Source organism: Staurois parvus, unplaced genomic scaffold, assembly GCF_062004578.1.
Source record: "Staurois parvus isolate SC_StPar_1 unplaced genomic scaffold, SC_StPar_1.0 ptg001948l, whole genome shotgun sequence".
NCBI classification, from domain to species: Eukaryota; Metazoa; Chordata; class Amphibia; order Anura; family Ranidae; genus Staurois; species Staurois parvus.
In genome coordinates, this window is record NW_028319744.1 from 75,861 (window position 1) to 103,046 (window position 27,186).

General features: G+C 48.1%; 1 protein-coding gene across 1 annotated transcript; it reads left to right on the forward strand.

Moving 5' to 3' along the window:
- Nucleotides 1–1,144: 1,144 nt before the first annotated feature.
- Nucleotides 1,145–16,798, forward strand: LOC149433168 (tetraspanin-1-like). The gene is made up of 8 exons (XM_089664569.1): nucleotides 1,145–1,236; nucleotides 7,225–7,289; nucleotides 10,915–11,133; nucleotides 14,220–14,294; nucleotides 14,521–14,619; nucleotides 14,707–14,859; nucleotides 15,811–15,894; nucleotides 16,319–16,798. Exons 2-8 carry the CDS (start codon nucleotides 7,233–7,235, stop codon nucleotides 16,385–16,387), a joined length of 756 nt encoding a protein of 251 aa, XP_089520695.1. The 5' UTR covers nucleotides 1,145–1,236; nucleotides 7,225–7,232; the 3' UTR covers nucleotides 16,388–16,798.
- Nucleotides 16,799–27,186: the final 10,388 nt, after the last annotated feature.

The window sequence follows — 27,186 nt, forward strand, 5'->3', positions numbered from 1 at the left end:
AATGGGGAGCGATGAGGGGCAGGAAATGGAGAGCGATGAGAGGCAGTAAATGGGGAGCACTGAGCGGCAGGAAATGGGGAGTGATGAGGGATGAGGGGCAGTAATTGGGGAGCGATGAGGGGCAGGAAATGGGGAGTGATGAAGGCCAGTGAATAGAGAGGAATGAGGGGCAGTGAATAGCTAGAGATGACCAGTAGTGAATAGGGAGCGATGAGGGGCAGTAAATGGGAAGTGATGAGGGGCAGTGAATAGGGAGGGATGAGGGGCAGTGAATAGGTAGAAATTACCAGTAGTGAATAGGGAGCGATGAGGGGCAGTAAATGGGGAGTGATGAGGGGCAATAAGTGGGGAGCAATGAGGGGCAGTAAATAGGGAGGAATGAGGGGCAGTGAATTGCTAGAGATGACCAGTAGTGAATAGGGAGCGATGAGGGGCAGTGAATAGGGAGCGATGAGGGGCAGTAAATGGGGAGCGATGAGGGGCAGTAAATGGGGAGGAATGAGAAGCAGGAAATGGGGAGCGATGAGGGGCAGTTTAGTGGGAGCGATGAGGGGCAGTGAATAGGTAGAGATGACCAGTAGTGAATAGGGAGCGATGAGGGGTAGTAATTGGGGAGTGATGAGGGGCAGGAAATGGGGAGCGATGGGGGGCAGTTTAGTGGGAGCGATGAGGGGCAGTGAATGGGGAGCGATGAGGGGCAGTGAATAGGGAGCGATGAGGGGCAGGAAATGGGGAGCAATGAGGGGCAGGAAATGGGGAGCTATGAGGGGCAGTGAATGTGGAGCAATGAGGGGCAGGAAATGGGGAGCGATGAGGGGCAGTTTAGTGGGAGTGATGAGGGGCAGTTTAGTAGGAGCGATGAGGGGCAGTGAATAAGTAAAGATGACCAGTAGTGAATAGGGAGCGATGAGGGGCAGTAAATGGGGAGCGATGAGGGGCAGGAAATGGGGAGCGATGAGGGGCAGGAAATGGGGAGCGATGAGGGGCAGTGAATGACCAGTAGTGAATAGGGAGCAGAAGACGGAAGGCCGGGCTCGGCTCCCTATCACCACACAGTATGCCCAGGATTTGATACGCTCCTCACGTCACAGATAAGACGGTCCCTATGAATAGAATAGGCACCGTGTGGGGGATGGACGGGGCTCCAGTCTCACCTGTTATAAGGTGTGTGTACCTGGGATAGTCACACACCTGCACAGTCTGGATATCACAGATCTCTGCACAGCCACAGAACAGGTCAGTCATTCGGGATATCCTGTCATGTCTGATCCCCATTCCTGTCCCCTCTATGGAGGTTGGTGGAGCCATGAATAATCTGGAGGCTCCTCTCTAGTGATGGAGATTTGTCATCATTGTACAATCCCAGATCCGGAGGAGTCCATCCAACCCTTTCCCTCCCCGCCTGCTGGGAGACACTTCCCGGCATCTACTACTCCCCAGACCATTTACACCGATCTGCCATAACTTTATGACCACTGACAGGTTCAGGGAATAACATCGATTATCCGGTTACTATGGCATCTGAAGGTGGGTGGGATATATTAGGCAGCAAGTGAACATGTGGTCCCTGAAGTGTTCATGACAGTTTGTTGTGTATGGGGCTGTGTAGCTGCAGACCGGTCAGGGGGCCCCATGCTGACCCATGTCCACAGACAAGTGCCTACAATGGGGACGTGAGCATCAGAACTGGACCACGGAACCATGGAAGAAGGTGGCCTGGTCTGATGAATCCCATTTTACATCATGTGATTGGCCGGGTGGGTGCGCGTCACTTACCTGGGGAAGAGATGGCACCAGGGTGCAATATGGGAAGAAGACAAGCCGGTGGAGGCCGAGTGATGCTTTGGGCGATGTTCTGCTGGGAAACCTTGGCTCCAGCCATTCATGTGGATGTCACTTGGCAAGTACCACCTACCTGAACATTGCAGGTGACCAAGTCCATCCCTTCATGGAAATGGTATTCCCTGATGGTGGTGGCCTCTTTCAGCAGGATAGTTCGCTCTGGCACTTGGCCTCCAAATTCTCCAGATCTCAATCCAATGGAACATCTGGGGGCCGTGCTGGAAAGTCCCATCCATGGAAGCCTCACCTCCCAATTTACAGGACTTGAAGGATCTGCTGCTGAAGGCTGGGTGCCACCACAACGTACCTTCAGAGGTCTAGTGGAGTCCATGACTCAGTAGGTTATGGTGGGTGGTCATAATGTATGGCTGATCGGTGTGACGGACATTCCTCTCCCCAGGACCACCCTCCGGTGTATGTAGCTGGCATTGTACATGTTTGTTGGGACCGTCTCTCTCCAACCCAATGAATGTTAACATGGTGGAGGAAGAAGACTCCTATCACCTAATAATATGACTTGTACATTCCTTCCCCCGACTCATACGATTCCCATCCCCCGTGTACAGTATTAGCCCATTCCCCATGTACAGCTGTTGGAAGGGTTTCTTACTGTGAAAGTTGTGAGAAGAGTTCCTTACTGTGACAGTTGTATGAAGGATTTCTTGCTTTGAGATCTGTGGCAAGGATTCTTTACTGTGATAGCTGTGAGAAGGGTTGTTTACTGTGAGAGCTGCTGGGTGGGTTCCTTTCTTTGAAAGCTGTTGAAAGGATTCCTTACTGTCACAGCTTTGGGAAGAGGTAATTAAAATGAAATCCATGGGAAGTGTTTCACACTTACCTTGAGAGCTGTATGAAGGACTCTTTACTTTGAAAGTTGTCGGAATGGTTCCTTACTGTGAGAGCTGTTGGAAGGGTTGCTTACTGTTAGAGCTGTGGTAAGAATTCTTTACTGTGAGAGATGTGAGACAGGTTCCTTACTGTCAATTGTGTGTGAAGGGTTCCTTACTGTGAGAACTGTGGGAAGGGGTTCTTGCCTTAAGAGCTGTGGGAAGGATTCTTTACTGTGAGAGTTGTGAGAAGGGTTCCTTGCTGAGAGAGTTGTGAGAAGGACTCCTTACTGTGAGAGCTCTGAGAAGTGTTCTTTACTGTGAGAGCTGAGGGTAAGGTTCCTTTCTACTAGTGCTGTGCGAAGGGTTCTTTTATGTAAAAGTTGAGGGAAGGGCTGTTGGAAGTACTTCTTACTGTGAGAGTTGTTAAATGGGCGTATTACTTTGATAGCTGTGAGAAGTGTTCTGTACTATGAGAAGTGTGGAAAGGTTCCATACTGTGATTGATTACTGTGCAAAGGGTTCCTTGCTGTGAGAGTTTTTGGGAGAGTTCCTTTCTGTAAGAGCTTTAGGAAGGGATCCTTTCTGTTAGAGCTGTGAAAAAAATTCCTTACTGTGAGAGCTTTGGGTAAGGATCCTTACTGTGAGAGCTGTGGGAAGGGTTCCTTACTGTGAGAGCCACTTGAAGGGTTCATTATTGTGATAACATTGGGAAGGGTTCATTACTGTGAGAATTTTGTGAAAGGTATATTGCTTTGAGATTTGTGGAAAAGATTCTTTACTGTGAGAGCCGTAAGAAAAAATGTGTACTGTGTGAGCTGTAGGGAGGGTTCCTTGCAGCGATAGTTTTGGGAAGGGACCCTTATTGTGAAAGCTTTGGAATAGGTTACGTACGGTAACAGCCAGGGGCGGACTGACAACTCATGGGGCCCCCGGGCAATGGGGGATCATGGGGCCCCTGTGTCCTTTCCCAAACTCAAAAAAGATTATGAAATAGGTACCAGGGGCATCTCATGGGGCCCCCTACTGACCCCGGGCCCTCGGGCACTGCCCGAGTTTCCAAATGGTCAGTCCGCCCCTGGTAACAGCTGTGTGAAAGGTTTCTTATGTTGAGAGCTGTGGGAAGAATCCTTTTACTTTTTTAATTCTGGGAAGGGTTCCTAACTGTGAGAACTTTTGGAAGAGATGATAATTGTTAGAGCTGCAGGAAGGGTTCTTTACTGTAGGAGCTGCAGGAAAGGATCCTTACTGTAAGTGCTGTGTAATGGGTTCCTTACTGTGAGAGTTGTGGGATAGGCTACATACTGTACGAGCTGTTGGAAGGGTTCCTTACTGTGGAAGCTGTGGGAAGGGTTCCGTAATTTGAGAACTGTTGGAAGGGCTCCTTACTGTGGAAGCTGTGGGAAGGGTTCCATAATTTGAGAACTGTTGGAAGGGCTCCTTACTTTGAGAGCTGGGAGAAGGGTTCTTAATTGACAGCTTTGGGAAGGGTTCCTTTCTGTGAGAAATGTGGGAAGGGTTTCGTATTTTGAGAGCTGTTGGAAGGGTTCCATACTTTCACAGCTGACAAGAGAGCTCTCTACTACGGAACTGTTGGAAGAATTCCTTACTAAAAGAGTTTTCAGAAGATTTCTTTTAGGACAGTGAGAAGTTCCACAAGAGCTGGATAGGGCTGCATACATTCCTATAATACTTCTTCCAGGCAGAACATCTAAAGAAATGTGATTTTGAGGTTCAATGGAGTAAGGAAGGATTTTTGGCCAACACTACGAGGATTTTTTTCCTCCCTCTGGATCAGTTGGGATATTTTGGGGTATTTTCCATATAATCCACCAATTGGGTTTATATATTTTTGAGCACCTGTGTCCTGTTTGCCAGTTGTTGTGACTCATCTGCTGCCGGTCATATTATTCTCCTTCCTCATTTGGAGGATCTCACTTCTTGGTCAGGAAAATTTAGCTTTATTTCCCCCAGAGCAACCCTTCGGTGTATGTAGGCAACACCAAATATTTTTGTCAAGAGCAAGTGGTCTGTAGCTGAAAGATTAATTATTAAACAGGGGCTGATGTGTGTCCAGCTTTCTCCACCCTGAGGAAGGTCAAAAATGGTGAAGAAAAGTGACTCTTATCTCCGTGACGCACCCTGTACCTGGATGATAAATGTCCTTGAAAATCCAGAACACATCAGGATGTTTCACACCCGACCTCACCGACTTCATTAATATATATCAAAACTGAATCCGTCTACTAACTGGGGTCCTCAAGTAAAAAGGATTTATATATTGTTTAAAAATAGGGTAACCAGAGGACAACTCATGGGGCCCCCAGGCAATAGGGGATCATGGGGCCCCTGTGTCCTTGCCCAAAAGTCAAAAAAGCCTATTAAAAAGGTACCAGGGGCATCTCATGGGGCCCCCTACTGACCTCGGGCCCTCGGGCAGTTCCCGATTTCCAAATGGTCAGTCCGCCCCTGAGGGTAACGAAACCAGCCTTTTCCTCTGCATCCTAGAGAAAACAATGGTTTAACCCTTCCTGGAGGGTGGGGGGGGGGGGGGGCGCGGCAAAGGGTTTTTTTCTATTCTGAAGTTGGCCTTTAAGAATTTCAGTGAACTTTATTTGAAGACCTTTCTCAGTTTTTAAGAAAATGCTTCTTGCTGCACGATGTTCTTGTGGGAGGAGCCAAAAAAGGTCCTATGAGCCGCGCATCACTGCAAGACCCTGTGGTAATGGAAAATGAAAGCCTCAGCCCGTGCTCCAGCCAAGCCATGACCCCCAACTCATTTTACTGTGACCCGGGCAAAGTGAAATGCATTGGAGGCTCGGCTCGGCATAGGACCTTTTTTTATCTGGTATCATTGGAGCTGGGTTGAGCTGTGACCTTCCCAGCACTCTCAGCAGTATACTACAGGAGAGGACCCGGCCGGAACCTTGAGTGGCACCCCCTATTTGTTGTCTGGTCCTTGTAGGAGGGTCAACCCTTCATCACCACCACCTGAGCAATTTCAGCATTGTAATGAGAAAAGCTGCTGTGTCTGCATTCCTTTAGAAGTTGGAAGGGCCTATTGCAGGACATAGACAGGTCGAAAATCGGCCGATTTTCGCACTGTTAGTGGGTTAATTGGTCGGCCATTTTTCGGGGTTTTGGCATTTTTTTTATCGGTAAAGTTGGAAAATTTGCAGCCGATTTTGACGATCAGCCGATTTTCCCGACAATGATGGGCAAAAAAAATCTGCGCATGAGCCGTGACCTGCAAGAAGAAGAAAAAGCAGAAGAAAAAGCAGAAGAGAAAAGGAAGAAGAAGTAAAAGAAGAAGAAGAAGAAAAAGAAGAAGAAGAAGAAGAAGAAGGAGAAAAAAAATTCCAGTCCGCTATTATATTTTATATGAAAAGTCTTGCGGTTGCAACAATGTATCTATTTGTATCCAAATAAAAACATCTGTATCCGAAATTGTTGCAACCGCAAGACTTTATTCATGTAAAATATAATAGTGGAGCTCTCTGCAAGGGACAGAAGTAAAAATGCCGGCCGTAGACGGGACGAAAATCGTCCAATTTTTTTACCGTTGGTGGTAACGTCGGCTGATTGAACGACCGATTTTTCTTTTTTTTTTTAAAAAATGGTCGTTTTTCGACCCATCTATGGCCTGCATCAGGGGCGGACTGACCATTTGGAAACTCGGGCACTGCCCGAGGGCCCGGGGTCAGTAGGGGGCTCCATAAGATGCTCCTGGTACCTTTTTCATAGACTTTTTTGAGTTTGTCAAGGACACAGGGGCCCCATGATCCCCTATTGCCCGGGGGCCCCATGAGTTGTCAGTCCACCCCTGGCCTGCATATGTTGGTATATCTCTAAAAATGAAACTCCTATTGAAGGGAATACTTTGCATTCAACTTGCATTTGGTTCTTTGGGCAGTTCTGTATAATAAGAAAGCAGAGGATGCCTCCAAGTTGCCGTAATGCAAGACCGATGCACTTTCATTTTTTTGTAATTCACTTTCACGGAAAGGTTTCTTCACAGTAAGAGCTGTGAGAGTGTGGAATAGACTCCCTCCAGAGTTGGTTGTGGCCAGCTCAGTGGATTGCTGTAGGAAAGTCCTGGATTCTTTCTTGGATACACAGAATATAACTGGATATAACATTTATAGGGAAAGTTGATCCAGGGAATATCCGATTGCCTCTCGGGGGATCAGGAAGGAATTTTTTTCCCTGCAGGAGCAAATTGGATCGTGCTTTGCTGGGTTTCTTTTTGCCTTCCTCTGGATCAACTGTGGGTGTAGGATTATAACTTTTTTTTTTTTTTCTATGGTTGAACTGGATGGACTTTTGTCTTTTTTCAGCCAGACTGATTATGTAACTTGAAATAGCTTGTAATGATAGATAGATACGTTTATCCAACGTCTGATTTTCTACAAAGTGAGTTATTTTCAGTGAGATGAGATATGAAAATTACAGTCAGCTGGCTGAAGATAAAGGCCCTTATCCTTGTGAATTAAGTCTAAAGATGTCTAATCGTAGGAGGTGACTTTTGTAACTGTCTCTGTCCTTCTCTTTCCAGACACAACCATGAGCTGCTTCACTTGTATCAAGGTTTTGATGTACTTGTTCAACCTGGCCATCTTTGTGAGTATACAGTCTTTGTGTCTGTTTCTAGTTGGGTCTGTCGGTTCCTCTATTATGGGGCTGGTTGTAAACCAGATGACCTCATCTCACCTCATCTTGTAGCCATTGGCCTGTTTAGTTTGTGAGATACTCCTGGGGGTTCTGGAGGTTGGGTGGCCAGCGGAGGGTCTCAGCGTCTCTCTGTTAGACCATCAGCTCCCTCACAGTGCTCAGAAATTGCAGTATATATTGCCAGGTTCTGATTGGTCAATCCCAGCTGTAGGTTAGAAGTGGTCTGTATACAGTACACATCGTGTTCAGGGGTCTTCAGGTGGAAAAACCTATTAAAAGTACAGAATGCAGTATGGTATGAGATGAAAATCCAGGTGACTGGGTGACCTTCAACAATGGATACTCATGTTTCCTCACATGTCCCCCAAAGGCTAGCTTGATATAATACTCCAATTCATAGGTGCCCCTTGGTCCTCTCTTTGTGAATGTACAATACAATCTACCATGTTTGGCTCTTTGTCCCTTTCTACATTGAGGAACAACACACTATATCACTAGTGCCCCTTGGTCCCCTTTACATGGAGGTACAATGCACTGTATCATGAGTGCCCCTTGGTCCCCTTTACATGGAGGTACAATGCATTGTATCATGAGTGCCCCTTGGTCCTCTTTACATGGAGGTACAATACACTGTATCATGAGTGCCCCTTGGTCCCCTTTACATGGAGGTACAATGCACTGCCCTGTGTTCCACTTGGTCCTCTCTTTGTTTAGGTATATACACTGTGATATGAGTGCCCCTCGATCTATTCCATGTGGAAGTACACTCTGCCCTGTCTCCCCTCTCCACATGGAGGTACAGTATTCTCTGCCATGTGTGGCCCTCAGACCCTGTCTACATGGAGGTACAATATTCTCTGCCATGTGTGGCCCTCAGACCCTGTCTACATGGAGGTACAATATTCTCTGCCATGTGTGGCCCTCAGACCTTGTCTACATGAAGGTTCTGTATTCTCTGCCATGTGTGGTCCTCAGACCCTGTCTACATGGAGGTACAATATTCTCTGCAATGTGTGACCCTCAGACCTTGTCTACATGAAGGTACAATAATCTCTGACTTTTGTGGCCCTCAGCTCCCCTCTACATGGAGGTACAATATTCTCCGTCATGTGTGGCCCTAGGATCCCATGGAAATGGAGATATAATATTTTTTGCCATGTGTGGCCCTCAGTCCCAATGTACATGGAGGTACAATATTCTCTGCCATGTGTGGCTCTCAGTCCCATCTACATGGAGGCACAATGTTCCCTGTCATGTGTGGCCCTCAGGCCCCGTCTACATAGAGGTACCATGTTCTCTGCCATGTGTGGCCCTAAGTCCCCCTCTACATGGAGGTACAATATGCTCTTCCATGTGTGGCCCTCAGTCCCCTCTACATGGCGGTACAATATTCTCTGTCATGTGTGGTCCTCAGTCCCCATCTACATGGAGGTACAATATTCACTATCATATGTGGCCCTCAGTTCCCCCTCTACATGGAGGTACAATATTCTCTGCCATGTGTAGCCCTCAACCCCCTCTGCCTGGAGGTACAATATTCTGTGCCATGTGTGGCCCTCAGCCCCCTCTACATGGAGGTACAATATTCTCTGCCATGTGTGGCCCTCAGTCCCCCTCAACATGGAGGTATAATATTCTCTAACATGTGTGGCCCTCAGTCCCCATCTACATGGAGGTACAATATTCTCTATCATATGTGGCCCTCAGTTCCCCTATACATGGAGGTACAATATTCTCTGCCATGTTTGGCCCTCAGTCCCCATCTACGTGGAGGCACAATATTCTCTGTCATGTGTGGACCTAAGTCCCTATGTACATGGAGGTATAATATTCTCTGCCATATGTGGTCCTCAGTCCCCCTCAACATGGAGGTATAATATTCTCTAACATGTGTGGCCCTCAGTCCCCATCTACATGGAGGTACAATATTCTCTGCCATGTGTGGCCCTCAGTACCCTCTACATGGAGGTACAATGTTCTCTGCCTTGTGTGGCCCTTAGTCCCCGTCTATATGGAGGTACAATATTCTCTGTCATGTGTGGCCCTTAGTCCCCCTCTACATGGAGGTACAATATTCTCTGCCATGTGTGGCCCTTAGTCCCCCTCTAAATGGAGGTACAATGTTCTCTGCCATGTGTGGTCCTCAGTTCCCCTCTACATGGAGGTACAATGTTCTCTGCTTTGTGTGGCCCTTAGTCCCCGTCTATATGGAGGTACAATATTCTCTGTCATGTGTGTTCCTCAGTCCCCTCTACATGGAGGTACAAAATTCTCTGCCTTGTGTGGCCCTTAGTCCCCCGCTACATGGAGGTACAATATTCTCTGCCATGTGTGGCCCTTAGTCCCCGTCTATATGGAGGTACAATATTCTCTGTCATGTGTGTTCCTCAGTCCCCCTCTACATGGAGGTACAATATTCTCTGCCTTGTGTGGCCCTCAGTCCCAATGTACATGGAGGTACAATATTCTCTGCCTTGTGTGGCCCTTAGTCCCCCTCTACATGGAGGTACAATATTCTCTGTCATGTGTGGCCCTCAGGCCCCCTCTATGTGGAGGTACCATACACTCTCTTAGGGTTCCTCAATAGACAGATGGAGCTCTGTAATACATGTGGACAGATATTCCTCAGATTAAGTGGCAGCCAATGGGCTGTGGCCTCCGTCTTGTACCTCCTTTGTTGCTCGGGATTAATAAAGTAGAACTAAATTCTCAGTGAGAGGCGTAGAGGATGAGGAAGAGGATTATGCAGAGATGTGCGTCCTGACATGTGCCTTTACATCCAAAGACAAATCATTTCCATATTATGGTTTCATAGGAGTTCAGGACCTGCTCCACCCACAATCATAAGCCCTCCGGCTATTACACAGTAAGAGTTGTTCGGCTGGTTTGAGTCTCTTTTAGAAGAGACTTGTGTTCCATTGTTTCCTTGTTCCTGTAATCGGTACATTTCCATAGAGCAGATAACTGTACAATGTACAGGCCTTCCATTGTGCCTGGAGGAAGTGGAGCTCATCTGCCCCGGGTTTTGCTATCCTTGGTGCCATCCTGAGATGACTCCTCTATTTATATCTATAGACGGCAGGGGCGGACTGACAACTCATGGGGCCCCCGGGCAATAGGGGATCATGGGGCCCCTGTGTCCTTGCCCAAACTCAAAAAAGCCTATGAAACAGGTACCAGGGGCATCTCATGGGGCCCCCTACTGACCCCGGGCCCTCGGGCAGTGTCCGAGTTTCCAAATGGTCAGTCCGCCCCTGATAGACCGTGTTCTCTGACTGCGGCCTGTCTTTAATATCGGAGAACAGTTGCAAAATACGGGGTGACCATTTCAGGGTGGAATCATCAAGGTGTCCTGGCTGTTCTAACGACAACAATGAAATATCATCATGTTTTTCCCCAGGAGTCTTCCAGGACAGCACAGAAGGTGGGAGGAGCCTCTCTCCTGTCTGCTGTCCCGGAAATTTCCTGGAAGTTGAGTTATCAGAAAAAAAAGTGGTTTTCTGCTGTACCCAAGTTGATCTTCCACTCCCCACCACAGGCTTCATAGGCTGACTTTTTATCTCTTTTTTTTTAGCTGGCTGGAGGAACTCTGCTCGGAGTGGGGATCTGGGTCAGCGTGGACAGCGGATCTTTCTTGAAGATATTTGGAACACTGGGAACTGGAGCGGATAGTATTGCCTCCCAGTTTGTCAATGTTGGATATTTTCTGATCGCCATTGGAGCGTTGCTGGTCATCCTGGGATTCCTCGGCTGCTGCGGAGCCCAGAAAGAGAGCAAGTGCCTGCTGATCTTGGTGAGATGGGGCAGGGTGGTTGTGGTGTGCGTGGTGGTTGATGGGTAGGGTGGTTGTGGTGGGGGAAATGGTTAATGAGCAAGTTGGTTGTAGAAGGTGGAGTGTTTGGTGGGTGGGATGGTTGTGAGGGATGGGATGGTTGGTGGATGAGGTTGTTTTTGGTGGGCAGGGTGGTTCTGATGGGGGAAGTGGTGTGTGGGGTGGCTGGTGGATGTGGGAGGCAAGGTGGTTTATGGATAGAGTGGTTGTGATGGGGGAAGTGGTGTGTGGGGTGGTTGGTGGATATAGGAAGTAAGGTGGTTTATGGACAAAGTGTTTGTGGTGGGGGAAATGGTTAATGAGCAAGGTGGTTGTAGTAGGTTGAGTGGTTTGTGGGTGAGGTGGTTGTGAAGGATGGGATAGGATGGTTGGTGGGTGAGGTTTTTTTTGGTGGGCAGGGTGGTTTTGGGAGGTAAGGTGGTTTATGGACAGAGTGGTTGTGATGGGGGAAATGGTTAATGAGCAAGGTGGTTGTAGTAGGTGGGGTGTTTGGTGGGTGGGGTGGTTGTGAGGGATGGGATGGTTGGTGGGTGAGGTTGTTTTTGGTGGGCAGGGTGGTTGTGATGGGGGAATTGGTGTATGGGGTGGTTGGTGGATGTGGGAGGCAAGGTGGTTTATGGGCACAGTGGTTGTGGTGGGAGAAATGGTTAATGAGCAAGGTGGTTGTAGTAAGTTGGATGTTTGGTGGGTGGGGTGGTGTTGAGGGATGGGATGGTTGGTGGGTGAGGTTGTTTTTGGTGGGCAGGGTGGTTGCGATTGAGGAAGTGGTAATGGGAAAGGTAGTTGCAGTGGGTGAGGTTGTTTCTGGTGGGCAGGGTGATTGTGATGGGGGAAGTGGTGTGTGGGGTGGTTGGTGGATATAGGAAGTAAGGTGGTTTATGGACAGAATGGTTGTGATGGGGGAAATGGTTAATGAGCAAGGTGGTTGTACTAGGCTGAATGTTTGGTGGGTGGGGTGGTTGTGAGGGATGGGATGGTTGGTGGGTGAGGTTGTTTTTGGTGGGCAGGGTGGTTGTGATTGAGGAAGTGGTAATGGGAAATGTGATTGCAGTGGGCGGGGTGGTTGTAATGGACGGAATGGTTGGTGTGTGTGGTGGGTTTTTTTGTGTGGTGGATGGGATGGTTGGTGGGTGATGTGGTTGTGATGGGCAGGATGGTTTAGGCGGGCAGGGCAGTGTCTACATTTTTCATAGAGTGGATGACATTGCTGAGTATGGAACTTCATATTTCTATATGTAATAAATCTTCAATGAAGAAACTTCACTTAATTATTTTATAGCATAAAGAATTTCTTTGTGGGGGGTTACATGAGGTGTTTGGGAGGTTCTTGCAATACAGGTACACATCAAAGGGATAATCTGGTGCATAACAGGCAATAACAAGTAAATATCTATTATAAAGGTCTGGATGTATGAAGGTTTCTCAGTAATGAGGGTATCTGGACATTGGCCATGTAGGCTTAAATGGTCAGATTCCAGGAAGTGAGATGTCTACCCAGTCTGTAGCACTCAGACCAGCTGGGGTTTTTTATGTGACTGGCCCAACAGACTGTAGTGATTCGTGTGAGAGAACTCTCTGACATTTTGCAAAATGCTGGAAATCCTTAATGTGTGATAACAGCTTCCAATGTCCTTTTTCGACCTACATGTCCAATTGTCTCTTGAGCCACACTGCACCATCAGGCAGTTTATGGTTGTCATGCGGCTCCTTTAGTGAAGTGCTGGGGTTATATGTACCACTGAATGACTATGAGTGCTCTGTCTTGTGTTTTATGTGTGCTGGAAGGCCCAGTCCTAAAGGGCTCTCATGACAACAAAGTTGCCTCTGCAGGATGCTCCTAACTGTCAGCTATCCCTCTGCCCCCATCCTACTGGAGTCACCTTCCAAGAGGGCCAGGGTAGACTTCAGGCCTAAGGACTCAAGCCTTTCTCCTTGCAGTTATCCTCTCCAGGCATCAGAACCTGGAAGGCAAGAGGCAGAGGACCCCCCCCCCCCCTCGTCCCCCACAGGGCAGAGCCCCATAGGGAAGAGAGCTAGCTGAGAGTCCATCAAGGTTTATACCTTTCCCCAGCATGCATCACTGTCAACAGAACTCCTAGTGGTTGACCAGAGAAGGCTATGAACGTTCCAGTATCAATGACATCCACTGGCAGCTGGGGGAATCAATAGGCAGACCACGCTTAGGGTGAGATAGTGATGGCAAACTATGGAAAACAGTCAAGGCTGCAGGCCTTTCCCCAGCATACATCACTGTCAACAGAACTCCTAGTGGTTGACCACAGAAGGCTATGAACGTTCCAGTATTAGTGACACCCACTGGCAGCTGGGGGAATCAATAGGCAGGCCACGCTTAGGGTGAGATAGTGATGGCAAACTATGGAAATCAGTCAAGGCTGCAGACAACCCGGCAATACCAAATTTAAAGTAGAGGCTTATAGCAGGGCCACTACACGGGCATGAAGTCTCCTGTGAACTGACCATGTAGGCAGATGCCTGACCTGAGAATATTCTATGTGGTAGACCCATAGGGTGGTTTTTGTACTGGATTTTGTTCTACTTTCTTCAGGAAATCTATAGAAGAGAGATCTAAATAGGACTGGGGTGGTAACAATCAGTGATGGGACAGGGTCATCTAGTGCCCAGAGCGGAGTGTTTTGTATCCCCTTCTTCCAGTACAAATTCCCCTCCCAGCTCCAAACCTCTCCCTCCCCAAATCCCCCTCTCCCAGCACACATAACCCCCAAATCCCCTATCCTACTGCGAATCCTACTTCCCCAAATTTACCCTCCCCAATCATCCCTACAACCACAAATTCCCCAATTCCTAACACAAATCCACCCTTCTGGTACGAATCCCCCCCCTCCAAAACACCCCATCTACCACAAGCCCTTAAATCCCCACTGAGCCCAGGGCAGCCGCCACTTCTGCCTACCCTTTGTCCCGGCCCTGTTGACAATCCTCACCCACAAAGATGGAGCATGTTGTGTCTCACATAATGTCTTACTTAATGTTATCACCTGAGCCTGACGGACTTCTATTTCTTGTAGTTCTTCTCCATCGTCCTGATCATCTTCATCGCAGAGATTGCCGGCGCCGTGGTGGCTTTGGTCTATTCCTCTGTGGTAAGGACCTTCCAGACACCTCCCACCAGGAATTGGGGGATGTCTGTATTTAGTAAACGCATCTCACTTGTCTGACCAGATTCTCATCTCACATTTTCTTATTTTAAAACATAAAATTGTGGTTCAGGAGAACTAGAGGAAATTGTCAGAATTTAGAGAGGACAATTCGGGTGATTTTAGCCTCTTGATTGACTGACTTCTTACAGACTGGCCTCTTCTTCTCCAGGCACAAAGTTTCCTGAGGTCCGTCCTGACTCCAGTTCTGCAGGACGACTATGGGAAGAACCAAGATGTCACCAAGACCTGGAACATCACAATGACAAAGGTAGGAGGCACAAGTGACCCCTTGTGTGGCGAATGTTGCCTGTCTCTGTACCGGTCACACCGTCTCATTCTCCATTTTCCTTTCCAGCTGAAGTGCTGCGGCCTCGACAACTACACGGACTTCACCAATTCCTACTATGTGAAGACTAATAATGGATTTTACCCACAACAATGCTGCAATTCCACCATCACCAACACCACCACCTGTACAGTGTCTACCGCCACCATGGCTAATGTCAAGGTAGGGTCTGCCACCATTTTCTTGTCTCCATTAAAGGATCATTCCATTTAAAACTGATTCTTTGAGTTATGGCAAATGTTGATTAGGAATAAGCTCAGTGTTCGGTTCGAATGTACGTTTGAGGGTCTTCATCGTGGAGGAACGTGACAGCTTCCAGCTGCCTATGGCCGCTAAGGAAGGGGCTTGCACCTGCTGCATCCTTACCAACCACTGACACCACCAGGCCTATGTACTTACATGGTCCCCGGCCACATAAGCAAACGGGCAGGGAATGGAGCAGGCTACATCATTGCCACGTGGCCATATTTGGGCAATGATGTCACCACTATTCCCACCGCTTCCTATATATAGCAGATGACAGCTTGGGGATCTGTTATTCAGCTTCGCGTAGCATCGAGGTTAGTCATGTGGGGCGGGTCGTCAGGTTTTACTTTGGCGAGTCCACAGGTGGCGAGGCATTGTGATGGATTTACCAGAGACATTTTTGGGGGATTTGCAGACCCCTCAAACACTGACCAGGGTTGTAGGGAAGAGGCCCTTGTCCTCATCAACAAGGCACGGGGGTGTTAAGGACATGTGGGTCATTTCCACCCAACCAAAATTCTGGTCTTTACCTCCTATATCCTCAATTCTGGTCTTCCTGCCAGTACACGGAATTACTGAGCCCCTGGTATTTGGGTAGAACAGGTCGCCATCAGGGGCGGATTGGCAACTCATGGGGCCCCCGGGCAATAGGGGATCATGGGGCCCCTGTGTCCTTGCCCAAACTCAAAAAAGCCTATGAAAAAGGGACCAGGGGCATCTCATGGGGCCCCCTACTGACCCTGGGCCCTTGGGCAGTGCCCGAGTTTCCAAGTGGTCAGTCCACCCCTGATCACCATGTATTATATCCCTATGTGCTTCTTCATAAAGGCCTATTTCCAAGACTAACCTTCCATCTTCTCTCCTCAGGGCTGTTACCAGCAGATTCTGGACTTGTTGAAGACAAATGCACGTGTCGTGGGAGGTGTTGCAGCTGGAATTGCTGCCCTGGAAGTAAGTGGTCACACATGTTATCAGTTTTGGCTGAAGTCCTACGTCTTCCCCTGGTTTTGGTTGAAGTGAGGAAGTGAGGAGCACCCCCAGTTAGCTTTTTTGTCTGACCTACTGGGGAGATTTACCCTCGCTCTATCTTGGTGACCACCATCAGCAGGTCAAAAACTGAGGTAATATCCACAAGTTGTCATAGGAACAGAGGGAGACTTTCTTTCATTTCCTGTTGTATCACAGGGACAGGAAATCAGGCAAAATTCTCTAACAAATACACACTGTATGGTGGTTGCCACTCTTTGATGCTCCATCCAAAGTAGAATAAAACAAGAAAAAAATTCAATCAAAGGCCAGATATTTCAATGAACGGATGGAGTTGGTGGAGTTGAAGTCTCATACGAGTCTAATGAGTTTTTTTTTTTCCTTTTAGCTGGCAGCCATGGTGGTGTCCATGTACCTGTACTGCAAGATAGACAAGAACGACTCCATTAACAGCTGAGGGCAATCTAGTCCACATATTATGTCAATGACATTTCAAGATGAGGATCACGGACAATGCGAAATGACTACGGTTGGCCCGGCGCAGCCTTCTTATCGTACTTTATAATGGAGCCGCTTGTCGACTTTTGTAATCAGATGACATTCTTTACTAAAATGAACTCTGCAAATCTATGGATGGGAACCCATTTATTATACGGTTGGGTGTCCTATGACCCTCTCTGCAGAGCCACCGCGGGTGCCACGTACAATTGTGTTGTCATGTTTCCTCTCCTCCTTTCAGTTTTGGTGCCAAAACCCAAAAAAAAACAGTTTTTCTTCATTTTGGATTTATTTAATATCATTTAATCTTGTAAAGTGGACAGAATAATACGAAGGACGTAGAAATAATAAAGCTGGTCTTTGCCGTCAATTCTCTCTGCTTAGTGGCCAATCGCCTTTCAGTATCAAGGTGCAAAGATGGCTGACTGGGTAGAAAATAAGAAATTCGGTGTACAAAGCTGCTCAGCTCCCCGAACACAGCAATTGTCATTTCATGGCCAAAGGAGGACAGGCTGAGCGATAAACCCCGTGCCTGACAGTCTCACTAACTGGGTGTCCAGTCCCTCCACACCACACACTCCCTCCAATGTGCCCTGTCTCTCCACTATGCCCACTCCCTACTCTGGTCCCATTCCCTCCACTGCACCCACTCCCTCCATTGAACCCACTCCCTCCACTGCACCCACTCCCTCCATTGTACCCATTCCCTCCACTGCACCCACTTCCTCCATTGTACCCATTCCCTCCACTGCTCCCACTCCCTCCATTGTACCCATTCCCTCCACTGTGCCCACTCCCTACTCTGGTGCCATTCCTTTCACTGTGCCCACTCCCTCCATTGTACCCATTCCTTCCTCTGTGCCCACTCCCTCCATTGTACCCATTCCCTCCACTGCTCCCACTCCCTCCACTGTGCTCACTCCCTACTATGGTCCCATTCCCTCCCCTGCACCCACTCCCTCCATTGTACCCATTCCCTCCTCTGTGCCCACTCCTTCCACTATTCCCTTTACCTCCAATGATCTCATTCCCTTCATAGCGCAAACTCCCATTGTACCCATTCCCCCCACTGCGCCCACTCCCTCCACTGTGCTCACTCCCTACTCTGGTCCCATTCCATCCCCTGCACCGGCTCCCTCCATTGTACCCATTCCCTCCACTGAGCCCCCTCCCTCCATTGTACCCATTCCCTCCACTGAGCCCCCTCCCTCCATTGTACCCACTCCCTCCACTGTGCCTACTCCCTACTCTGGTCCCATTCCCTCCACTGCACTGACTCCCTCCACTGTGCCCACTCCCTACTCTGGTGCCAATTCTTCCACTGTGCCCACTCCCTCCATTGTACCCATTCCCTCCTCTGTGCCCACTCCCTCCATTGTACCCATTCCCTCCTCTGTGCCCACTCCCTCCATTCTACCCATTCCCTCCATTGCGCCCACTCCCTCCACTGTGCCCAATGCCTACTCTGGTGCCATTCCTTCCACTGCGCCCACTCCCTCCATTGTACCCATTCCCTCCTCTGTGCCCACTCCCTCCATTGTACCCATTCCCTCCATTGCGCCCACTCCTTCCATTGTGCCCACTCCCTACTCTGGTGCCATTCCTTCCACTGCGCCCACTCCCTCCATTGTACCCATTCCCTCCATTGCGCCCACTCCCTCCACTTTGCCCAATCCCTACTCTGGTGCCATTCCTTCCACTGTGCCCACTCCCTCCATTGTACCCATTCCCTCCTCTGTGCCCACTCCCTCCATTGTACCCATTCTCTCCTCTGTGCCCACTCCCTCCATTGTACCCATTCCCTCCATTGCGCCCACTCCTTCCATTGTGCCCACTCCCTACTCTGGTGCCATTCCTTCCACTGCGCCCACTCCCTCAATTGTACCCATTCCCTCTACTGCACCCACTCCCTCAATTGTACCCATTCCCTCCACTGCGCCCACTCCCTCAATTGTACCCATTCCCTCCTCTGCGCCCATTCCCACCATTGTACTCATTCCCTCCACTGCGCCCACTCCCTTCATTGTACCCATTCCCTCCTCTGTGCCCACTCCCTCCACTATTCCCTTTACCTCCAATGATTTCATTCCCTTCACAGCCCAAACTCCCTACACTGATCCCATTCCCTCCACTGCGCCTACTCCCTACACTGATCGCATTCTCTCCACTGTGCCCATTCCCTCCATTGTACCCATTCCTTCCTCTGTGCCCACTCCCTCCACTATTCCTTCTCCCTCCACTGTGCCCAATCCCTACACTGATCCCATTCCCTCCGCTCTGCCAACTCCCTACACTGATCCCATTCCTTCCAATGTACCCACTCCCTCCATTTTACCCATTCCTTCCTCTGTGCCCAATGCCTCCACTAATCCCTTTCCCTCCACTGTGCCCAATCCCTCCAATGATCCCATTCCCTACACTGCTCCCACTCTCTCCATTGTACCCATTCCCTCCTCTGTGCCCACTCCCTCTACTCATCTCTTTCCCTCCACTGTGCCCAATCCCTCCACTGATCCCATTCCCGCCACTGCACCCCCTCCCTCCATTGCTCCTATTCCCTTCTCTGCACACACTCCCTCCACTGATCCCATTTCATCCACTGGGCCCACCTTCCTCATTGCATTCACTCCTTCTACTGTGACCACTCCCTCCACTGCATCCACTCCTTCCACTGCTATGCCAACCCCTTCCAATAAACATGCATCTTCCATTTGTAGGCAGGTGCAGTCTATGTTCTCCACTGTAGGTGGCGCTCGACCATAGCGGTAATGTAGATGGGGGAGGAAGTTGTGAGGAACGTGGTTCCTCTATAATCTCCTCGGTCACAGGGAGACAGCTATCTGATTGGATGCTGACACCTCATGTGACTTTAGCGGCCATCTTGGGTGAGGGCACAGCCTATTCAAGGCCCTGACTCCTGGGCTTGGTGCACATTTTGCAAGTGCCTAGCACAGGGACAGAACCTCCGTTTGTCAGAAACAGTACTTAGAATCAGGGAAAGGAAGAAGAATCAGGGAAGAGGAGAAGGGAAAATGCAGGGACTATACCAACCTCTCCAAGGAAGCCTCTTCTTTGGGTTTGAACCAGCCAGGCCACATTCCGCTCCTCGTGGCAGATACTGGCAGCATCTCCAGGTTTTCAGACTACTGCTCCACCGCTGATACCGTTGTAAGTGGCTGCGGGCGGGTTGCTTCCTTGCTGGGCCTGTTTGTACTGAATTTTTATACATTATATTGCTATTGCCAAACTTGGACCCTGTGTGGTCACTGCCTGCCAGATCTCACTGTACCTAGCCCACACATTGCTCCAACGCCTTCTACTATATCCACTCCCTCCACTGTGCCTACTACTCCTGTGATCCCACTCCCTGCACTACACCCACTCCTTCCACCACACATACTCCCTCCACTGATTCCATTCCCTCCATTGTGCCAACGTCTTCCATTGATCCCATTCCCTCCACTGATCCCACTCCCTCCATTGTGCCAACTCCCTCCATTGATCCCACTCCCTCCATTGTGCCAACTCCCTCCATTGATCCCACCCCCTCCACTATGCCTACTACTGCTGTGATCCCATTCCTTGCACTACACCCACTGCTTCCACTAAACATACTCCCTCCACTGATCCCACTCCCTCCATTGTGCCAACTTCTTCCATTGATCCCATTCCCTCCACTGATCCCACTCCCTCCATTGTGCCAACTTCTTCCACTGATCCCATTCCCTCCACTGATCCCACTCCCTCCATTGTGCCAACTTCTTCCATTGATCCCATTCCCTCCACTAATCCCACTCTCTGCATTGTGGCAACTTCTTCCATTGATCACACTCCCTCTAATGTGCCAACACTCTCCATTGATCCCATTCCCTCCACTGATCCCACTCCCTCCACTGATCCTACTCCCTCCACTGATCCCACTCCCTCCGCTGTGCCAACTTCTTCCATTGATCCCACTCCCTCTATTGTGCCAACTCTCTCCATTGATTCCACTCCATCCATTGTGCCACCGTGATCCACTGATCCCACTCCCTCCACTGATCCCACTCCCTCCATTGTGCCAACTCCCTCCACTGATCCCATCCCTCCACTGTGCCAATGCAATCCACTGATTCCACTCCCTCCACTGATCCCATCCCTCCATTGTGCCAACTCCCTCCACTGATCCCATTCCCTCCTTTGCACCAATACAATCCACTGATCCCATCCCTTCTTTGTGCCAACACAATCCACTGATCCCGCTCCCTCCTTTGTGCCAACACAATCCACTGATCCCATCCCTCTTCGTGCCAACTCCCTCCACTGATCCCATCCCTCTACTGTGCCAATGCAATCCACTGATCCCATCCCTCCATTGTGCAAACTCCCTCCACTGATCCCGTCCCTCCATTGTGCCAACTCCCTACACTGATCCCACTCCCTCCATTGTGCCAAGTCCCTCCACTGATCCCATCCCTCTTTTGCATAGACTGGAAAAACAATAAAATAGAAAAAAATGGATTAGAATAGAATGGAAAAGAATATAATATAATAGAATAATTAATAGAATAGAATAAAATAGAATGAATACAATTATCCTCGGAAACTCAGATTTCGAATAGAATAAATTTGAATTGAATAGAACAGAACATAAAAGAATGGAATATATTGGAATAGAATAAAAAAAAAGTAGACTAGAAAAAGAATAGAATAGAATATAATACACCAGAAAAACAATAGAGTAGAAAAAAAATGGATTAGAATTGAATGGAAAAGAATAGAATAGAAAAAACAATAGAATTGAATAAAATAGAAAGAATACAAGTGTCTTCAGAAATTCAAATTTTGAATAGAATAAATTTGAATTGAATAGAACAGAACATAAAAGAATAGAATAGACTATAACAGAATAGAAAAGAGTAGACTAGAAAAATAATAGAATAGAAAATAATAGATTAGAATAGAATGGAAAAGAACAGAATAGAATAGAAACAAATAAATTAGAATAGAATGGAAAAAAACAATAGAATAGAATAAAATAGAGAGAATACGTGTCTTCTGAAATTCAAATTTCAAATAGAATAAATTTGAATTGAATTAGAATAGAAAATAATATAAATTAATAGATTCGAATAGAATGGAAAATAATAGAATAGAAAAAAAACAATAGAATAAAATAGAAAGAATATAACTGTCTTACGAAATTCAAATTCTGAATAGAATGGATTACAAAAGAATAAAAAAGAATAGAACAGATAAAACAATAGAATAGAATAAAATAGAAAGAATATAAATTCTTCTTCTGAAATTTGAATTTTGAATAGAATAGATTAGAAAAGAATAGAATGAAATAGAAAGAATATAACTGTCCTCTGAAATTCAAATTTCGAACAGAATAAATTCCAATAGAATAGATTAAAAAAGAATAGAATCGAAAATAAGAGAATAGAATAAAATATAAAGAATATAACCATCTTCCAAAAAAGTTAGAATTCAAATGCCAATTCGAATTTGGTGGAATCAAATTCAAATCGAAACGAATTCCGAAAACAAATTAAACGAGTTTTACAAAATGAAAGACTTGTCTGTTCTTCACAATGAAGTCCGATCGATTCAATATTTTTGCTTCAAATCCGAGCCAAATTTGATTCCAATACTTCAAATCCATTGGGGGAAAAAATTCAAGTCCGCTCGAAAAATGAAGAAGCGAAAAAAAACGAAATGAGCAGAGGCGGACTGACCATTTGGGTACTCAGGCACTCCCCGAGGGCCCAGGGTCAGTAGGGGGCCCCATGAGATGCCCCTGGTACCTTTCATAGGCTTTTTTTGGGTGTGGTTTTAAGTGTGGGTGAGGGCACAGGGGCCCCATGTTGGGAATTTAAGTTGATTGGAGTCCACCTGTGGGTTATTCAGGTGATTGGAGTCCACCTGTCAGGAATGGACTCACCAACGGTGGTGAGACTCACCTGCCTTGTGGGCTGCATTACCAAGGCTGGCCAGCGGGTGCTCTCAGCAGCCAGAATCTCACTCCTGCAATCAGGCCATCACCTGAGGCTGATTGCAGAAGGTGTATTTAAGCAGGACCAGGCCTGTGATCAGTGCCTTGGTGTATGTTTCCCATGAGCCCTTGTACCTGCCTATCTGATTTTTTGCTGATCCTGCCTGATCCTGACCTCTGCTGACTTCTCCTGCCCTGATCCCTGGCCTGTCTGACTTCTCTTGGATACCCTCATTGGATCTGATCTCCTGTTACTGACCCGGCGAGTGACCCGACTATTCTGTGCCTGCTGCCTTGTACCGCGCTGTCCCCACCGTTACCGACCCGGCCTGTCTGACCACGCTTCTGCTCAGCCATCCATCCGTCCTGCATGTACCCATCCGCCTCTTCACATCAGGCTCTTCTCCAGAATATACCTCTGGCAGATCCCTCTACCACGGATGGGTGTACTTAGGGGCCGCGACCTGGTCTCTGTCTGCTCCAAGTCCATCCCCACCATGAGGGGCCCTGGTGAACAAGCAGACTGGGGCTTAGACTCCGCGCCCTGGGGAATCCTATTCCGTGGGTGGCTAGAGGTGCCGCCAGGCGGTGCATTACAGGACCATACGGCCTGCCTGGCCATTCCACCTCTCCAGCCCTGACTACGCCTGTGTTCCCACACATGTCTGGTCATACCCAGATCCCTGACACCACCTGTGGGACATTCAGTTGATTGGAGTCCACCTGGGGGACATTCAGTTGATCGGAGTCCACAAGTGGGACATTCAGTTGATTGGAGTCCCCCTGTGGGACATTTAGTTGATCGGAGTCCACCTGTGGGACATTCAGTAGATTGAAGTCCACCTGTGGGACATTCAGTGGATCAGAGTCCACCTGTGGGACATTCAGTGGATCGAAGTCCACCTGTGGGACATTCAGTGGATCGGAGTCCACCTGTGGGACATTCAGTGGATCGGAGTCCACCTGTGGGACATTCAGTGGATCGGAGTCCACCTGTGGGACATTCAGTTGATCGGAGTCCACCTGTGGGACATTCAGTTGATCGGAGTCCACCTGTGGGACATTCAGTTGATCGGAGTCCACCTGTGGGACATTCCGTTGATCGGAGTCCACCTGTGGGACATTCAGTTGATCGGAGTCCACCTGTGGGACATTTAGCTGATCGGAGTCCACCTGTGGGACATTCAGCTGATCGGAGTCCACCTGTGGGTTACTCAGTTGATCGGAGTCCACCTGTGGGACATTCAGTTGATCGGAGTCCACCTGTGGGACATTCAGTTGATCCGAGCCCACCTGTGGGACATTCAGTTGATCGGAGTCCACCTATGGGACATTCAGTTGATCGGAGTCCACCTGTGGCACATTCAGTTGATCGGAGTCCACCTGTGGGACATTCAGTTGATCGGAGTCCACCTGTGGGACATTCAGTTGATCGGAGTCCACCTGTGGGACATTCAGTTGATCGGAGTCCACCTGTGGGATCATTCAGTTGATCGGAGTCCACCTGTGGGATCATTCAGTTGATCGGAGTCCACCTGTGGGATCATTCAGTTGATCGGAGTCCACCTGTGGGACATTCAGTGGATCGGAGTCCACCTGTGGGACATTCAGTGGATCGGAGTCCACCTGTGGGACATTCAGTTGATCGGAGTCCACCTGTGGTACATTCAGTTGATCGGAGTCCACCTGTGGTACATTCAGTTGATCGGAGTCCACCTGTGGGACAATACAATAGAATAAAATATAAAGAATACAAGTGTCTTCAGAAATTCAAATTTCGAATAGAATGAATTTGAATTAAACAGAACAGAACATATAAGAATAGAATAGAAAAAATGGATTCGAATAGAATGGAAAATAATAGAATAGAATAGAAAAAAAAATAGAATATAATAAAATAGAAAGATCCCCTATTGCCCAGGGGCCCCATGAGATGCCCTTAGTACCTTTCATAGGCTTTTTTTGGGTGTGGTTTTAAGTGTGGGTGAGGACACGGGGGCCCCATGATCCCCTATTGCCCAGGGGCCCCATGAGTTGTCAGTCCTCCCCTGGAAATGAGTAACTTAATGAATCGATCCGAATCAAAACTAAACACACGTTTCCGCTCTGCACAGGTCCAGTTGCTTGCACTGACATTGCCGAATTTTTCCTGAACCCTCTAATCAGACCACAGCTGCATGGAGTGTGTCCTGCATATTTTTCTTCCACATAACCGTCTGGGTGCGACGCGGCTCTCCTCGGCTACTGTCACCCTTATCGCCATCTATGAGCGACTTTACACCAACGAGTGCAGACGAGGCCATCGATCTGTTATTGATCCCTGATAACGCCTCCTTATCTCCTCCACCGTGTGAGGAAGGTCATTCATGGATTGGGGTGGTAATAAAAAAAAAGTTTTACTGCCGAGGGGTGGGGTTTCCCACAATCAGTCATTATCATTGATCGAAATTCACCGTCTCGATGTGTTTTTTGTTACGGCTCGTCTGCTGAGTCGGGAGCGCTGTCTCTATAATCTGATGGTACAATCTCCTCTGCCAGGACCGACCAGTGCAGCGGGAGGGCCGGATCGAAAAATAAAACCGAATCTTCGCATTTCGTATTTTTCGGAATTAGCGATTTTTTGAATGTTTTACAGCCCATCCAGAAAGTATTCCCAGCTTCACTTTTGACACATTTTGTCATGCTGCGGCCTTATTCCAGAATGGAATTCCTCCACATTCTACAAACAATCCCCATAATGACAAAGAAAGAAGTTCGTTTTCAAATCTTGCAATATATTAAAAATAAAATATTATTTAAAAAAAAACCCCACACATGTATGTAAGTATTCCCAGCCCCCCCCCCCATGTACATAAGTATTCCCAGCCTTTGCCATGACACTCAGAATTGAAATCCAGGCACCCCTTTCCCACTAATCATCTTTGAGATGTTTCCACAACTTGATTGGAGTCCACCTGTGGGACATTCAGTTGATTGGAGTCTACCTGTGGGACATTCAGTTGATTGGAGTCCACCTGGGGGAACTTCAGTGGATTGGAGTCCACCTGTGGGACGTTCAGTGGATTGGAGTCCACCTGTGGGAAATTCAGTGGATTGGAGTCCACCTGTGGGACGTTCAGTGGATTGGAGTCCACCTGTGGGAACTTCAGTTGATTGAAGTCCACCAGTGGGAAATTCAGTGGATTGGAGTGCACCTGTGGGACGTTCAGTTGATTGGAGTCCACCTGTGGGACGTTCAGTTGATCGGAGTCCACCTGTGGGACATTCAGTTGATTGGAGTCCACCTCTGGGACATCCAGTTGATTGGAGTCAACCTGTGGGACATTCAGTTGATTGGAGTCATCCTGTGGGATATTCAGTAGATTGGAGTCCACCTGTGGGACATTCAGTTGATTGGAGTCCACCTGTGGGACGTTCAGTTGATCGGAGTCCACCTGTGGGACATTCAGTTGATCGGAGTCCACCTGTGGGACATTCAGTTGATCGGAGTCCACCTGTGGGATCATTCAGTTGATCGGAGTCCACCTGTGGGATCATTCAGTTGATCGGAGTCCACCTGTGGGATCATTCAGTTGATCGGAGTCCACCTGTGGGACATTCAGTTGATCGGAGTCCACCTGTGGGACATTCAGTGGATCGGAGTCCACCTGTGGGACATTCAGTTGATTGGAGTCCACCTGTGGGACATTCAGTTTATTGGAGTCCACCTGTGGGACATTCAGTTGATCGGAGTCCACCTGTGGGACATTCAGTTGATCGGAGTCCACCTGTGGTACATTCAGTTGATCGGAGTCCACCTGTGGGACAATACAATAGAATAAAATATAAAGAATACAAGTGTCTTCAGAAATTCAAATTTCGAATAGAATGAATTTGAATTAAACAGAACAGAACATATAAGAATAGAATAGAAAAAATGGATTTGAATAGAATGGAAAATAATAGAATAGAATAGAAAAAAAAATAGAATATAATAAAATAGAAAGATCCCCTATTGCCCAGGGGCCCCATGAGATGCCCTTAGTACCTTTCATAGGCTTTTTTTGGGTGTGGTTTTAAGTGTGGGTGAGGACACGGGGGCCCCATGATCCCCTATTGCCCAGGGGCCCCATGAGTTGTCAGTCCTCCCCTGGAAATGAGTAACTTAATGAATCGATCCGAATCAAAACTAAACACACGTTTCCGCTCTGCACAGGTCCAGTTGCTTGCACTGACATTGCCGAATTTTTCCTGAACCCTCTAATCAGACCACAGCTGCATGGAGTGTGTCCTGCATATTTTTCTTCCACATAACCGTCTGGGTGCGACGCGGCTCTCCTCGGCTACTGTCACTCTTATCGCCATCTATGAGCGACTTTACACCAACGAGTGCAGACGAGGCCATCGATCTGTTATTGATCCCTGATAACGCCTCCTTATCTCCTCCACCGTGTGAAGAAGGTCATTCATGGATTGGGGCGGTAATAAAAAAAAAGTTTTACTGCCGAGGGGTGGGGTTTCCCACAATCAGTCATTATCATTGATCGAAATTCACCGTCTCGATGTGTTTTTTGTTACGGCTCGTCTGCTGAGTCGGGAGCGCTGTCTCTATAATCTGATGGTACAATCTCCTCTGCCAGGACCGACCAGTGCAGCGGGAGGGCCGGATCGAAAAATAAAACCGAATCTTCGCATTTCGTATTTTTCGGAATTAGCGATTTTTTGAATGTTTTACAGCCCATCCAGAAAGTATTCCCAGCTTCACTTTTGACACATTTTGTCATGCTGCGGCCTTATTCCAG